General features: G+C 37.4%; 3 protein-coding genes across 3 annotated transcripts in view; all 3 read left to right on the forward strand.

The window, feature by feature from the left end:
• Positions 1-5094, forward strand: part of HELRODRAFT_182188 (hypothetical protein) — a gene marked incomplete at both ends in the record, with an annotated part of 8053 nt that extends 2959 nt beyond the window's left edge. The window contains 14 exons of the mRNA XM_009032487.1: positions 359-437; positions 580-626; positions 775-878; positions 1031-1167; positions 1377-1468; positions 1595-1697; positions 1887-1982; positions 2342-2382; positions 2527-2581; positions 2675-2753; positions 2966-3071; positions 3569-3641; positions 3850-4596; positions 4969-5094. Of these exons, the coding sequence (XP_009030735.1) occupies positions 359-437; positions 580-626; positions 775-878; positions 1031-1167; positions 1377-1468; positions 1595-1697; positions 1887-1982; positions 2342-2382; positions 2527-2581; positions 2675-2753; positions 2966-3071; positions 3569-3641; positions 3850-4596; positions 4969-5094 (1885 nt within the window). The remainder of the gene's footprint in view (positions 1-358; positions 438-579; positions 627-774; positions 879-1030; positions 1168-1376; positions 1469-1594; positions 1698-1886; positions 1983-2341; positions 2383-2526; positions 2582-2674; positions 2754-2965; positions 3072-3568; positions 3642-3849; positions 4597-4968) is intronic.
• A 761-nt stretch (positions 5095-5855) lies between these two features.
• On the forward strand, positions 5856-11120 carry HELRODRAFT_194531 (hypothetical protein; the record flags this gene model as incomplete). Its single annotated transcript, XM_009032488.1, has 12 exons — positions 5856-5960; positions 6230-6288; positions 6901-7027; positions 7171-7230; positions 7414-7480; positions 7601-7725; positions 7865-7945; positions 8100-8225; positions 8398-8483; positions 8805-8934; positions 9245-9393; positions 10158-11120. The coding sequence occupies 12 exons, from the start codon at positions 5856-5858 to the stop codon at positions 10447-10449; spliced, it is 1407 nt and encodes a 468-aa protein (XP_009030736.1). The 3' UTR covers positions 10450-11120.
• Positions 11121-12633: 1513 nt separating this feature from the next.
• The window catches only part of HELRODRAFT_194532 (hypothetical protein), a 3616-nt gene continuing 628 nt past the window's right edge, over positions 12634-15621 (forward strand). Inside the window, exons 1-7 of the mRNA XM_009032489.1 lie at positions 12634-13157; positions 13519-13584; positions 14092-14288; positions 14623-14701; positions 14878-14964; positions 15110-15278; positions 15382-15555. Of these exons, the coding sequence (XP_009030737.1) occupies positions 12654-13157; positions 13519-13584; positions 14092-14288; positions 14623-14701; positions 14878-14964; positions 15110-15278; positions 15382-15555 (1276 nt within the window). The 5' untranslated portion in view covers positions 12634-12653. The remainder of the gene's footprint in view (positions 13158-13518; positions 13585-14091; positions 14289-14622; positions 14702-14877; positions 14965-15109; positions 15279-15381; positions 15556-15621) is intronic.

Raw genomic sequence — 15621 nt, forward strand, 5'->3', positions numbered from 1 at the left:
TCTCAATCAGTTCGTCATGCATGCCACTGATATGAGGCCTTCCGATAGGATGATGCATTTCTCTCTCTCTCTCTCTCTCTCTTTTTCTCTCTCTCTCTCTCTTTCTCTTTCTCTCTCTCTCTCTCTTTTTCTCTCTCTCTCTCTCTCTTTCTCTCTCTCTCTCTCTCTCTTTCTCTCTCTCTCTCTCTCTCTCTCTTTTTCTCTCTCTCTTTCTCTTTCTCTCTCTTTTTCTGCACCTGTTTTTTTCTTTCTTTCTTTCTTTATTTTCTTTTTATTTCTATTCTTCTCTTACTGTCTCTCTCTCTCTCTCTCTCTCTCTCTCCTCTTATTTTTATGTTGTGTTCATTTCCCCACTTAGGTCCACCATTGATGTGTTCAACCCCAAGCCAGTTCAACCGAAACATGTCTATCATTCTTTGGTCGACCTACTCAACCAGGTGATGATGATGATGGTTGTTGTGATGATGATGATTGTGATGAAGATGATAGTAATTCATTATTTCATTCATTTTATCAATCATTCGTTCTGTCTTTCGTTCATTCATTCATTTAATTTTTTTTTTCAAACGATCGTTTCAGATTTCTCCATTGTTTAAGAAAAATTTCCAACTCTTGCTAAAGAAGAGGTCATCATTTTATTATCATCTATTCGTCGTCATCATCATCATCAGCAACATCACCATCATCAACATCGTTATCATCATCTTCATCAACAACATCGTTATCATCATCATCATCAACAACTACAACAACAACATCGTTATTATAACCCAGGCAGCAGAAACACCCCTTCGAGCGAGTGGCCACGCCCTACCAGCTCTACAACTGGATGGCCCCGGTCTCTGAACACGTCTTCGATTACATCAGATCAGAAGATGGTCAGTTAGGTGTCATTTCATCTGGCTACTATCGTCTCGATCGTCATCATTTCCGCCGTCTACGTCATCATCATCATCTCTATCATCATCATTATTATCATCATCGTCATCATTATTATCATCATCATCCCCATCATCATCATCATCACCAGCCTTTTCATCCCGTCTGGGTTACGAGGAGCACATCCCTGGCCAGACACGTGACTGGAATGAAGAGCTGCAGACGACCAGGGAACTGCCCCGGAAACACCTGCCGGAGAGATTGATCCGGGAGAGAACTATATTCAAAGTAAGGGGGATGATGAGGAAGAGGAAAAGTGTGAATGGCGATTGGTTCATTCCTTCACACGTTCATGCCTTACTCCTACACTCACTCGTTTATTTGTTCGGTCACTCACTCATTCAATCATTCATTCAATCATTCATTCATTCAATCATTCATTCACTCGTTCATTCATTCATTCATTCATTCATTCATTCATTCAATCGTATCCGCAGGTGCACAGCGATTTTGTGGTAGCAGCGACCAGAGGAGCCATGCTAGTCATCGATGGAAACATCATGGCCATCAATCCAGGTGAAGATACAAAGTTAGTTTGGCTTATTCATTCATTCGTTCCTTCTTCCATTTATTCATTCGTTCGTTCATTCATTCATATATTCATTCATCCATTCATTCATTCATTCATTCACTCCTTCCTTCATTCATGCACCAGGATGCAGATGTTCCTCTGGAACAACATCTTTCTCAGTCTCGGCTTTGACGTCAAAGACCATTTCAAAGAGTTTGGCGGCGATTTTGCCGCTTATGCCGCTCCTGTAAGCCACCATCATCACCACCACCATCATCATTACCACCACCATCATCACCACCACCATCATCATCGCCATCATCACCATTGTCACCAACATCATTATCATCGTCATCATCATCATCATTATCGTCGTTATGATAACCATCGTCACCGTCATCATCGTCACCCTCATCATCATTATCATCATCGATAGGGCTGTGACCTGCAAGGGGTAAAGGCTTATACGAGCGCCGACATCGAGGGCTTGTACACTCTGGGCACTGTGGTCATTGATTACCGGGGCTATAGAGTCACTGCCCAGTCTATAATTCCTGGTTGGTTGGTTGATTGGTTTGTTGGATGGATGGATGGTTGGTTGGCTGGTTGTTTGATTGGTTGGTTGGTCGATTGGCTGGCAGGCATCTTGGAGAAGGAGCAGGAGCAGTCAGTGGTCTATGGCTCCATTGACTTTGGCAAGACAATCGTCACACACGACAGCTACAAAGAATTGGTTGGTTAAGATAATGATTGTTGGCGTTAATGACGATGATGATGATGATTATGATCATAGTAATAGTAATATTGATGATGTTGAGGATGATCCTGATGATGATGATGATGATGAGGTTGATCCTGATGATGATGATGTTAGTGAAAAAAAAATTTCAGATGAAGAAGGCGGCACAATCATTCAAGATAAGACCACACAAGTAGGCTAATTATTATATTTATTTTTATCATTATGGTAAACTATTATTATTGTTTATGATTTTCATTCTTATTGTAAATTATTATTATTATTATTATTATTATTGTTTATTATTATTATTATTACTGTTATTATTATTCTTCAGGGTTCTAAACAGCAAGGATGAAGAGATTGAGTTGTACTCGTCGGTGGAATGCAAGGTAATCATCATCATCATCATCATCATCATCGTTATCGTTAATGACGTCATCATATTGACCTTAATACGTCACAATCACCATCATCATCATCAGGGCATCATAGGGAATGACAACAGGCATTACGTCCTTGACCTCTTAAGGACATTTCCTCCAGACGTCCACTTCTTGCCCGGTGCGTCGTCATGATGATGATGATGGTGACAATGATGATGATGATGGTGGTAGTGGTGACGATGGTGTTGATGATGATGATGGTGGTGATGGTGACGAAGATGATGATGGTGGTGAAGATGGTGATAATGATGCCTTTTCGAAATTATTTTTGTCACTTTATCACTATCATCATCATCATTGCCGTAATCATCATCATCAACATCACCACAGTCGACCCTGACCTTTTGAGCCAGCCAATGAAGGAGCTGGGATTTCCTAGAAAACATCGACACAAACTGGCCTGTCTTAGACAGGAGCTAGTCGATGCGTTTGTCGAGTGAGTGAGATGATGATGATGATGGTGTGGTGATGATGATGATGATGATGTGGTGGTGATGATGACGACGATGATGATGATGAAGATGATGATAAAGTTTGGACAGATTATATACCAACAATATCCTAAGACCGACATGAAAATGGTGATTGTAATGATGATGAGTGCTGTCCTGATGATGACGTCATTGTGTCATTTTCACCAGCTCATCGTCATCATCATCACCATCGTCATCACCATCATCATCGTCATCATCATCACCATCGTCATCACCATCATCATCGTCATCACCATCATCATCATCATCGTCATCACCATCATCATCATCATCGTCATCATCATCGTCATCATCATCGTCATCATCATCGTCATCACCATCATCACCATCATCATCATCATCACCATCATCATCGTCATCATCATCGTCATCATCATCGTCATCATCATCGTCATCATCATCGTCATCATCATCGTCATCATCATCATCATCACACCAGGAATAAGTACTTGATGTTCGTCAGGAGTGCAGCTGGTCAGTTCCAAGCCCTCAAGTACAAGAAGATGCAAGAGGTTAGAGGTCAAGTTGAGTTGAGGGTTTTCATTGGTTAATGGCTTTCGTTCGTTCATTCATTCATTCATTCATTCATTCATTCATTCATTCATTCAGTCAGTCAGTCAGTCAGTCAGTCAGTCAGTCAGTTATTCATTTATTCAGTCGTTCATTCATTCAGTCATCCATTCATTCATTCAGTCATTAATCCATCTTTCAATCTCACAGCAAACACAGCAAAAAGACAACAGTAGCAGCAACAACAACAACAACGCCCCATCAGCTGCAACAGCAATAGACGAAAATCTAGTCAAAACGCTAACAGACGTGGCTGGCGAGCTGTCAGCCGCTGCCACAGCCGCTTCAGCAGCTGCTAAAATGAGCAGCTTGGCCGAAGCTATTTACGCTGCTAGTTTGGAAAGTCCCGAATCTATACGAGTTGAAAGTTCAAATAATAATGACGTTGGCTGTGACGATAGAGATAGTCTTTCTACTTCTACTTCTTCTTCTACTACTACTACTGCTGCTGCTGCTGCTGCTGCTGCTACTAACGATACTACTATTACCAGCACGACTACCACCATATTTAATGATACCTCTACCACAGATGCTAGCGACGATACTGCTGCTATGACTGATACTCCGAAGAATGATACAAACACTAACAACAACAACATTGTGGAAGGCAGTGGGGATGTCCTTTGTAGTAGTGATACTACATCAACTGCAGCAACAACTACTGCTGCCGCTAGTAGTAAAGTTTGTTGCAGCGATAGCAGTGGCGACAATGGCGTAGTAGTAAACGGTAGTAGTAACAACTGTGGCGGCGGCGGTGGTGACGATGGTAGCTGCGACCACACGAAGGAAATTGTTGTGAAGGCTGCCAAATTGATTGGCTCTCTTAATGATAACGAGTTTACTGTCCTCTTTAACACTGACCTCTTCCAAGAACATGTAAGACACCCTGACGAAAATGTGAGTAGGCTGACGATGATGATGATGATGGTGTCGTGGTGGTGGTGATGATGATGATGGTTTTGTGGTTATGATGATGATGGTTTTGTGGTGGTGGTGATGATGGGGATGATGAGTTTACAGTTCTCTTTAATTGGGGTTTTCATTAAGTAGGAAAAATAAAGAAAAATTTCTGAAAAATATTTTTGTTGTTGGATCAGAGTGAGGATAAAAGGAGAGAGAAACAGCTGATAATCGATGCCTGTGCCTTCGTTGTGTCCGACCAAATTCCTGCTTTTGTGAGTTGTGTGACAGATTGATTAATCTCTTCATGATTAATCTAGTTTATGCTAATTAGATAACTCCAAAAATACTCATTTACTAATCTGATAGACAGCCCTCAAGTACTCATTAATATTAATTTATGCAAATCAGATAGCTGAATGTTTGGAGCATGCTTCATCGCCTATTGATCATTTTACGCTAACTGAAGCTTTGCACAATCGGTTCGTTGGCTAATTGTTCAATTAACTAATTAATTAATCAGTTGATCAATCATTTAATTAATATTATAATATGTTAATTCAGCGCTCATTAATATTCATATTTTTGATGATTATCTTTTTAAATTTTTAACTTCGAAACATTTAAATTTATTCATATTTCTTACATTACTTAATTGACATGCAAATTTATTATACATATATATACCTAATAAATATGCACATTTACCATAATTATCTGTGGTTAATATGCAAATTTATTCACTTGTTAAGTGGAATAAACATGAGATACATCGGTGTTGTGGCCAATGAGGTTGCTTCTAAGCCACAGCTCTCTTATCTCTACGTCAGTTTCGATGTTGATGATGATGATGATGATGTCGTATTCATTCGTTTTTTGTCGTTCATTCATTCACTATTCAACTGTTAAACCAGCTTATCAATCCAGCAGTTTATCAGGTCAACCAATCAATCAATCAACCAATTAATCACCCAATCAATTAACCAATTAATCACCTAATCAATCAACCAATCAATCAATAAACCAGCCAACCAACCAATCAACAAACCAATCAATAAATCAATCGATCAACCATCTAATCAATTAATCAATCAATAAACCAACCAACCAATCAACAAACCAATCAATAAACCAGCCAACCAACTAATCAACCAATCACTCAACCAATCAATCAATCAACCAATCACCTCCCCGAACAGTCAATCATCATCCTTAGCATCCTAACTCGTTCAGCGAAGCACCTGTACAAGACGTACATGCAAGGCGTCGATACGATGAACCTGTCGTCGGCCATCAGTCACTTCCTCAACTGCTACCTAGGATCTTTCAACAATTTGACGCCACACGTAGCTACTGAAGAGGTTTGTGTGTGTGTGTGTGTTTGTATGTGTGTTTGTGTGTGTTTGTTTGTGTTTGGGTTTGTTCGTGTGTGTGTGTGTTTGTTTGTTTGTTTGTGTGTGTTTGTATGTTTGTTTGTGTGTGGGTGTGTGTGTTTGTATGTGTGTGTATTTGTTTGTGTGTGTGTGTGTTTGTATGTTTGTGTGTGTGTATTTGTTTGTTTTGTGTGTATGTGTATTTGTGTGTGTGTGTGTAGGTGCGTGTGTACGCTTCTTTTCATTATGAATTTTAGAAGCCTAAGAAGAAGAACCGGAGGAAGAACAAAGGAATCTTTGCACTCATTGGAGGTCGGTCTGAGATCTCGCTCTTTTTCATTTTATTCTCCCTCTTTGTATTTGAAAATTCTAGCTTCATTTTCTTATGAGTTTCTGTGTTTCTGTTGTATCTTGTTCTCTCTTGTTCTCTCTTGTTCTCTCTCTCTCTCTCTTCTCTCTCTCTCTCTCTCTTTCTCCCTTTCTTCTTTCTCTCTCCCTCCCTTTCTGCTTTCATTCTTATTTCACGTTATGAATATTAATTAATAAGCACGTGAATATTAATAAGTTTATGGATATTAATTAGCCGATAGCTACGAGTGGTCCAATGAGAGTCCACGATCCATGTGGAAGAAGATAGTCGACGAATCAGCTGACTACTACCATTTCCAGATAGACTGGTTGGTCGATTGTGTGATCGATTGATTGATTGGCTGGCTGGTTGATTGATGGTTTGGTTGGCTGATTGGCTGGTTGCAACATACATACCGACACGTACGTACATACATACATACAAACAAATTTACATTCACTTATACATTCATGTATAGTACACACACACACACACACACAAACACAGACACACACGCACACAAACAAACGCAAACAAACTCAGACAGGCACAGACGCACACACAAACACACACAAACAGTGATTCTTTGGACTCTGCCTGCGAGAAATACGACATACAAAAAGTTTCCCTGCTGAGGTCATTTTGTAAGTGCGTCGGCATACAGCTGCTACTGAGGGAGTATGTACTGGATAGCAAAAACAAACAGGTATTATATGTGTGTGTGTGTCTTTCTGTCTGTCTGTGTATGTGTTTGTCTGTCTGTGTCTGTCTGTGTTTGTGTGTGTGTGTGTGTGTGTGTTGGAGTTTTTGTGTGTGCTTTTTCCAAAATGTAATATTCAATTCCTAAAGGCTTTCCACAGTGAGGATGTGCTTAATGTGTTCCCGATTGTCAAGCATATCCATCCCAAGGTAGATTGATTGACTTATTGGTTGGTTGATTGATTGATTTGATTGGTTGGTTGATTTGATTGATTGGTTGGTTTGTTGTTTGGTTGGCTGGTTGACTGGTTGGTTGGTTGGTTGATTGGTTGGTTGGTTGGTTGGTTGGTTGATTGATTGATTGATTGATTGATTGGTGACCTCGAAATAAAGGCAACAGATGCATACCACGTGTTCACGTCCGGCCAGGCTAAAATACAACAGGGCCTACTGCAAGAAGGTTGCCTGTTATTAAAAATTTTCATCGTGTCATCATCGTCATCTTAATCATCATCATCATCGTCGTCGTCGTATTCATCATCATCATCGTGATCATCATCATCATCATCATCACTGGCAGGGTATGAGTTGGTGGTGGAGGCACTGAACCTACTGAACAACGTGTATGGAGCCATGCATTATGAGATCGCCTCGTGTGCCAGGCTCCTAGCCAGACTGAGCTATATCATGGTGGACTATGGAGAGGTCAGTGAAGGGGTCAGGGTCATTGCCGGTGGTCACGGTCATTTTTTTTAATCTAATCAATATTCATGAGTCACCTAATTAATATTCATGAGTTACCTAATTAATATTCATGTTTTTTTTCTCCCCTGTCGACCAAAAGGCGTTGGTGTACCAGCAGAGGGCGGTGCTCATGAGCGAGAGAGTCCTTGGCATTGATCATCCAAGCACCATTACTGAATACGTTAGTTGATTGGTTGGGTGGCTGGCTGATTGATCGTTTGATTGGTTGGTTATTTATTTCTTCACGTTCAAATCGACCAATCAAAATCCACCAAACATTCAAATTGGCCAATCAAAATCCACCAAACAATCAAATCGACCAATGACAATTCAAGGCCCATCTGGCGCTCTACTGTTTTGCCAACAATCAAATACCAATCGCGCTGAAGCTTATGTACAGGGCGCTATATTTAGCTCTTCTCTGCACTGGGGAAAACCATCCTGAAATAGCCCTGTTCTACGTAAGTGGGTTTTTCCATTTCTATTTATAGGAATATTAATATTAATGAAATATTTATAACATGAATAATTATAATGAGGATAATCACATCAATTCCAACTAATCAATCGCAACTATTTAGTTAATGAATCGTTAATTGATTAATTAGTTAATTAATGATTAATTTCTTACAGTGCAACATAGGGCTGATGGTTCAGGCTGAGTCTGATTTCGACCTCTCTCTTAAGTACCTGACGAAAGCTCTAGAACTCAATTCTAAGTATGTGTGTGTGTGTATGTGTGTGTGTGTGTTTGTTTGCGTGTGTGTGTGTATGTGTGGTTCGTTGATTTGTTTGTTTTTATGTTTACTCAACTGTGTGTGTGTGTGTTCCTGTGTTTGGTTGATTGATTGGTTTGTTTCTTTGATTGATTGAATGAATGAATTAATCAGTCAAACATTCATTCATTCGTTCGTTCATTTGATTGAACGTTGAATGAATGAATCAAACATTCATTCATTCATTCATTCGTTCATTCATTCATTTATTCATTCATTCATTCATTCATTCATTCATTCATCCAATTCATCCACCCTATTTAGATTCTTCGGGCCGAAAAGTTTGAAATGCGCACTGAACTACCACCTTATTGCACGGACTTACTTGTGCAAAGGTGACTTTAGGAGTGCTCTTCACAGCGAGAAAGAATCTTACTCTATCTATAAATTGCTGGTTCGTATCTGTTTGTTTCTTTCTCTCTTTCTCTCTTTCTCTCTCTCTCTCTCTCTCTCTCTCTCTCTCTCTCTCTCTCTCTCTCTCTGTGTGCGTGTGCGTTTATCTGTTTGTTTGTATGTGTTTGTAGGTTTGTGTATGTTTGTATTTGAAACTTTTTCAAGTTAATGTATATAAATGTGTGTCTGCATGATGTATGATGATATTTTTTACGTTCGTCATTTTTACACACCTACACATGTATATATACACGTATAAACTCATACACACACGCACGCACACACACACACACACAAACACACACACACAGCTCGGCGAATCACACGAACGAACGCACGAAAGTTCGGAGTGTTTGAAGCACCTGACGAACCAGGCCGTGAAGTTCCAGAAGACGGTGAACATGCTACAGAAAGGTGAAAAGATAACGAACATGCCTTCCTTGCAGGTTTGTTATAACCGGTTTTCTGCTGTTTGTTTGTTCGTTTTAACGAGGTGAATGTCTGTACGGTTATAGCGAGGTGAATGTCTTTTCGTTATAGCGAGGTGAATGTCTGTTCGTGTGTGAAAAGGTGAACGTTTGTTCGTTGTAACGGGGTGAATATTTGTTTGTTATAGCGAGGTGAATGTCTGTTCGTGTGTGAAAAGGTGAACGTTTGTTCGTTGTAACGGGGTGAATATTTGATTGTTATAGCGAGGTGAATGTTTGTTCGTTTTGACGAGGATCTTGTTGGCTGCAATGATATTGTTGTCGAAACGAGATTTTTTCTTGTGTTATTGTACTATAAATTATTACTACTATTGCTAATATGATATTTCTTCTACTGATACTTCTAGCGCTGATACTATCTTTATTACTTCTGCTGCTCCTGCTACTACTACAGCTGCTACTACTACTGCAGCTGCTGCTACTACAGTTGCTACTGCTACAGCTGCTGCTTTTACAGCTGCTACTAGCTGCTGCTGCTTTTACAGCTGCTACTAGCTGCTGCTACTACAGCTGCTGCTACTACTACTACTACTACAGATACAAGTACCAACACTGGGTAACATCCTTGAGACTCTAAACCTCATCAATGGCATCGTCTTTGTCCACATTGGGTTGTTTTCATTGTTTCTTATCATAATTATTATTATTTATATTATAATTATTTATTTATTTATTTATTATTATTTATTTATTTGTATTATTATTTATTTATTTTTATTATTTATTATTTTTATAGCCCGGAAGATATAGAGAAGTTCCGAGATGAAATGCTGAAACAACAGATTGTCCAAAAATTAAGATCGTCATCAGAAGTCGCTGCAACTACCACAACTACTGATAATAATAATAATAATAATAATGATAATAAGAAAAAGAAGATGAATGATAATAATAATAATAATAATGATAATAACAAGGGTAATAATAGTGATAATAACAATAACGGTCTTGATGTTAAAGAACATGAGAAGCCAATAGGAAGCGCCGTTAAAAACACAAGTTTAGCAGAAGCCATACCATTGGATTAGAATTTAAAATGTGAATTTTTGAAGTTTTTTTTTTTTTTTTTGAGAAAAAAATTTTTTTTTCTAAATTTTTTATTGCTAGACGATAAGTTATATATAATTAATGTCTTTGGTATTTTGTATGTTACGTCATAACATTAATAATAATAATGATTAAATATAATTATTATTAACGGTTATAACTGTTATTATTAATGTTATTATTATTATTATTGTTGTTGTTAATGTTTAGCTTATTATTATTATTGTTATTATTATTATTGTTAATTTATACACAGACTGATCAAAAACGGATCTATATAAATATATATATATATATATAATTTAATATAATGTAGAACATATATAATAGTATTCATATAAAAGTCTTGTTTCTCTCTCTCTCTCTCTCTCTCTCTCTCTCTCTCTCTCTCTCTTTCTCTCTCTCTTCCTCTATGTATATATATATATATACTCTTGTGAAATTTGTACATGTATGTATGTTGTTTTTGAAGGAAGGTTTTGACAAATGAGATGCTATTACAAGGTTAAATAAACTATACAATAATATTGTTATTTATTATTATTGTCATTTATTATTATTATTTATTATTATCATAATTATTATTTTGTTATTAATGTTTTTTTTTCTACTTTAAAAATATATCTCAATATAATACAATAATTAAAATGCGTGAGTTGTTTTATGCGGGCGAAAATAAAATTATTTATAAAAATAATAATAAAATAATAACGATAATTATAACATAATAATATTAATTATAATTCATTTTTGTTAGTTATATTATTCTATGTAGTTTTGATTAATCCGGCAAAATTAAAATAAATCGTAGAATAAATAGATCTGTCGAATTACCGAACGAAAAATTGTATATGCTTTTATCTGTGTGTGTATCCGTGCGAATCTGTGTGTATTCGTGTGTGTGTGTATTTGTGTGTGTGTGTATCTCTGTGTGTGTGAGTTTGTGTGTGTGTGACCTAGATGATTCCGAAAAACTAAAAAAATAGCAATTATCAAGATAAAGATTTATATAAAAAAAACACATTTTAAAATTTTTTGGCAAGATTTTTAAAATCAAACTTGAAAACACATACATACGCAGACACACACACACACACACATATATATATATATATATACAGTATTGTCTATAATGGTCTCCTTCAAACATATATAATTTATATATTATATATATATATAATAAAAAAAAAATTATATATATATATACAAATACATAACCTAAATATATCATTTTGACTTCAACAACAACAACAAAAGCAACTAAACAGCGTAGCATTGCTTGCTATTTGAAAAAAGTTTGTGTGAGTTTATATGTGTATTTGTGTGTGTTTGTACGTGTGTGTGCGTGTGTATGTGTGTGTGTGAGAGAGCATAAAAGAATGAAGGAATGAATGAATGAATACACAAAATGCGCATATTGAAAATGCCTGCTTACAAAATTCTATCAATATATGTGTTTGTATGTGTATATATGTGTGTATGTGGATGCGCATTTGTGTGTGTATGTGTGTTTGTGGTTGTGTGTGTGTGTAAACGTTTTTACACAAAGTCGTACATTCTTTCACTCATTATTGCAAAACAACATTCGCTATTTTAAGCTGCAGTGAACTTTATAAAGGGTTGAGAGAAGGAAGATGACGACGAAGATGATGGTGATCGAGATGGTGATAATGATAATAATGGCGATAGTTATGATTATTGAAATGAAGAAAATGATAAAGATGATGATGATGACGGTGATATGAAGCTCACTCATTGAGAATGTATAAAATTTGTTGCTTCTACGTGCAGTGCACACTCATTGTACATCCATCTATCCATACAAACACTTAGACTCACACACGTGCATGTGTTCTGCGTGTTCTGGCTTCTCATTTTCATTGCGTGCTCTCCAGTTTAGGGAATTAAGTTTTGCCTACTTTGTTTAAGATTATTTCACATTTTTTATCAGTGTTTTCGTTGCTTATACGCTCTATTCATTACTAAACCGGCCATTTGTGGATAATTTTGAAAGATCTTTTGATATATTCTCGAGTTAATATTACTTGAATAGTTTTCAAACAACTGTCTATCTTCATAACAATAGGAAATTTTCAGTTGAACAATTTTCGGAACGTTTTAGCACAAAATCAAAAAGAGTTACAGGAGAATTGAACCCGGGATCTTCGTCAAGCAACACTAAATCATGTCGGAAGTCGTTCAAACTGCGCCACCGGCTACAACCACACCTGCCACTGCTTCAAACGGCACCACAACAGCGGCCTCATCAGGTTCCTCGTCAAACAAATTAGCCCAAGAAATCTACGACGAGTTTCTTGTCTGTAAAATCTGTCTAGACGGCTACAAAAACCCGAAATGTCTAGACTGTCTGCATACATTTTGCGAGACATGCATCGAGACGCACGTTAATTCAGAGCCGGCCTACAAAAAATACAGCGACTATAGAGAATTTACTTGCCCACTTTGCCGAAAACGAACCCAACTGCCTGTAGGGGGTGTCAAAAAGCTCCCTGACAATTTTTTGGTGTCCAGTTTGACGGAAGTAGTGGGTAGGCAGAAACCCTCGGCCAATCCATTCTGTGATATTTGCAAGTTAGTGACGAAAACTGAAAAGGACGCTACTAGCAAGTGTCTGGATTGTTCGAAGTTGCTATGCGCTGGCTGTGTGGCACTGCATAAAAATACGAAGGTTTGCCGATGTTTTGGATTTCTAATAATTATAATTAATTATTAATAATTGTTATTAATTATTATTGTGGCATTAATTATTATGTTAATTACGTTAATATTGGTTGGTTGTTTTCTAGCCATATTTTCAAATTGAAAAATGCATTCGCTGAAGATTTATCTACCAACCATTTCGTGTTTGTATTGCTATATCATTTATCCATTGATCCATTAATTGTTGATCCAGTCATTCATCCATCCATTCATCCATTCATTCATTCATCCATTCATTCATCCATTCATTCATCCATTTATTTATCCATTCATTTATCCATTCATTCATTCATCCATTCATATATTAACTCATCTCTCTATCCTAATAGGTAACCAGCAACCATTCATTATTTGATGTGGAAATTGAGAAAGAAATTGGATGCAAGGACCACCAGGTAAATGGGATATGACGGCGCTGGTGTAATGGTTAAGGAGCCTGGCACTGATGTTGAAGTGACCGGGTTTGAATGCTAAGAAATCCCCCCGTCTATCGCATGCGTGCGTGTGTGTGCGTGTGTATGTGTGCGTGTGTATGTGTGCGTGTGTATGTGTATGTGTGTGTGTGTGTGTGTGTGTGTGTGTGTGTGTGTGTGTGTGTGTGTGTGACGCTGTGTTGATCACATTCAGTCATAATATGTGCTATGTATATGTGTTGTTGTTGTTGTCGTTATCATCTATAATTAATCATAATTTCATCTATAACTAAATTAATTATTACAATTAATCACAATGTCAACTATAATTAACTTAATTATTACCATTAATCACAATTTCAACCATAACTAACTTAATTATTACAATTAATCACAATTAATTTCAACCATAACTAACTTGATTATTATAATTAATCGTAATTAAACACAATTATAAATAATAACCGTAATTAATCATAACATCATAAGGACGAAGTGATAAGATTTTACTGTGAGCCGTGCGAATCTTGTGTTTGTATCCTATGCACATTCAACGAACATAGGGATCATGCCATCAGTCAGTTCCAAGACGTCGCCGTCAAGTATAAGGCCAACATTGAGAGCCTATTGGCGCACTGCAAACAGAAAATTACCATTTTCGAAACCAGTTTGGAGGCCATTAATAAGTTTGTTGGTTGAGTTGTTGGTTGGTTGGTTGGTTTGCTGGTTGGTTGGTTTGCTGGTTGGTTGGTTTGCTGGTTGGTTGAGTGGTTGGTTGGTTGGATGGTTGGTTGGTTGGTTGATTGGTTGGCTGATTGGTTAGAGGGTTGGATGGTTGGTTGGTTTGCTGGTTGGTTGGTTGGTTGGTTTGCTGGTTGGTTGGCTGGTTGGTTTGCTGGTTGGTTGGTTGGTTAGTTGGATGGTTGGTTGGTTGGATGGTTGGTTGAGTGGTTGGTTGATTGATTGATTGATTAGTAATTTGGTTGAACGATTAACTCCAACTTATACTCTATTGGCCAGATGTGAGTCAACAATCAAGCAGGTGGAACAAAAGATTAGAGATAAATCAATTGAATATATACAGGAAATAAGGAACAAAGTTGGTTGACTGGCTGTTTGGTTGAGAGACTGACTGACTGACTGAATGAATGAATGGAGGAAGGAATAAACAAATAATTATTGATTAATTGATTGATTGATTGAATAATTAATTGAATGAATGATTAATTGATTGATTGAATAATTATTTAAATGAATGAATGATTGGTTGATCAGGAAAAACAGTTATTAGAAGAATTGCACCAGATATACGGACAGGAATGCTTTGAATGTATCGACTCAAAGAAAGAATTGGTTCATCAAGTTGGTGTCCATTCATTCATTCATTCGTTCATTCGTTCGTTCGTTCATTCATTCATTCATTCGTTCGTTCGTTCATTCATTCATTCGTTCGTTCGTTCGTTCGTTTATTCATTCATTCATTCACTCCTTCACTCTTTCACTGAAGGTAGAGAACATACGGAACACGTGTAACATTAGTGAGGTCATCTTGCTGGGGAAGGAAATTGAACTGCTCCTACTGAAGAAAGACGTTGAAGACAAGCTGAACCTCATGAACCAGATCGACCACAAGCAACTTCCAGCAAATATCTCCAAACTCGTGGACTTTCAGACAGGTTGTGATAATGATGACGACGATGATGATGATGATGACGAAGATGATGACGTTAATATTAATGACAATAATAATATAAATAATAATAATAATAATAACAACAGGAGTGGTGGATCTGGGCTATCTTCTGCACGATGGTTCAAAAGCAGCTGGCTCAAAGTGTTTCGTCAAATTGCGCGGGAAAAAATCCCAAACCGGAAATACGCCATCATCAACGTCATCGTCATCTTCTAGATGGATGGCTGTTAGCGTTGAGGGGAAGGAGGAGTTGAAAGAAGGTTGTTTTGATGATGATGTTGACGATGATGATGATGACGATGATGATGTGACGACGATGATGATGA

The sequence above is a fragment of the Helobdella robusta genome (genome assembly GCF_000326865.2).
Source record: "Helobdella robusta unplaced genomic scaffold HELROscaffold_81, whole genome shotgun sequence".
NCBI classification, from domain to species: Eukaryota; Metazoa; Annelida; class Clitellata; order Rhynchobdellida; family Glossiphoniidae; genus Helobdella; species Helobdella robusta.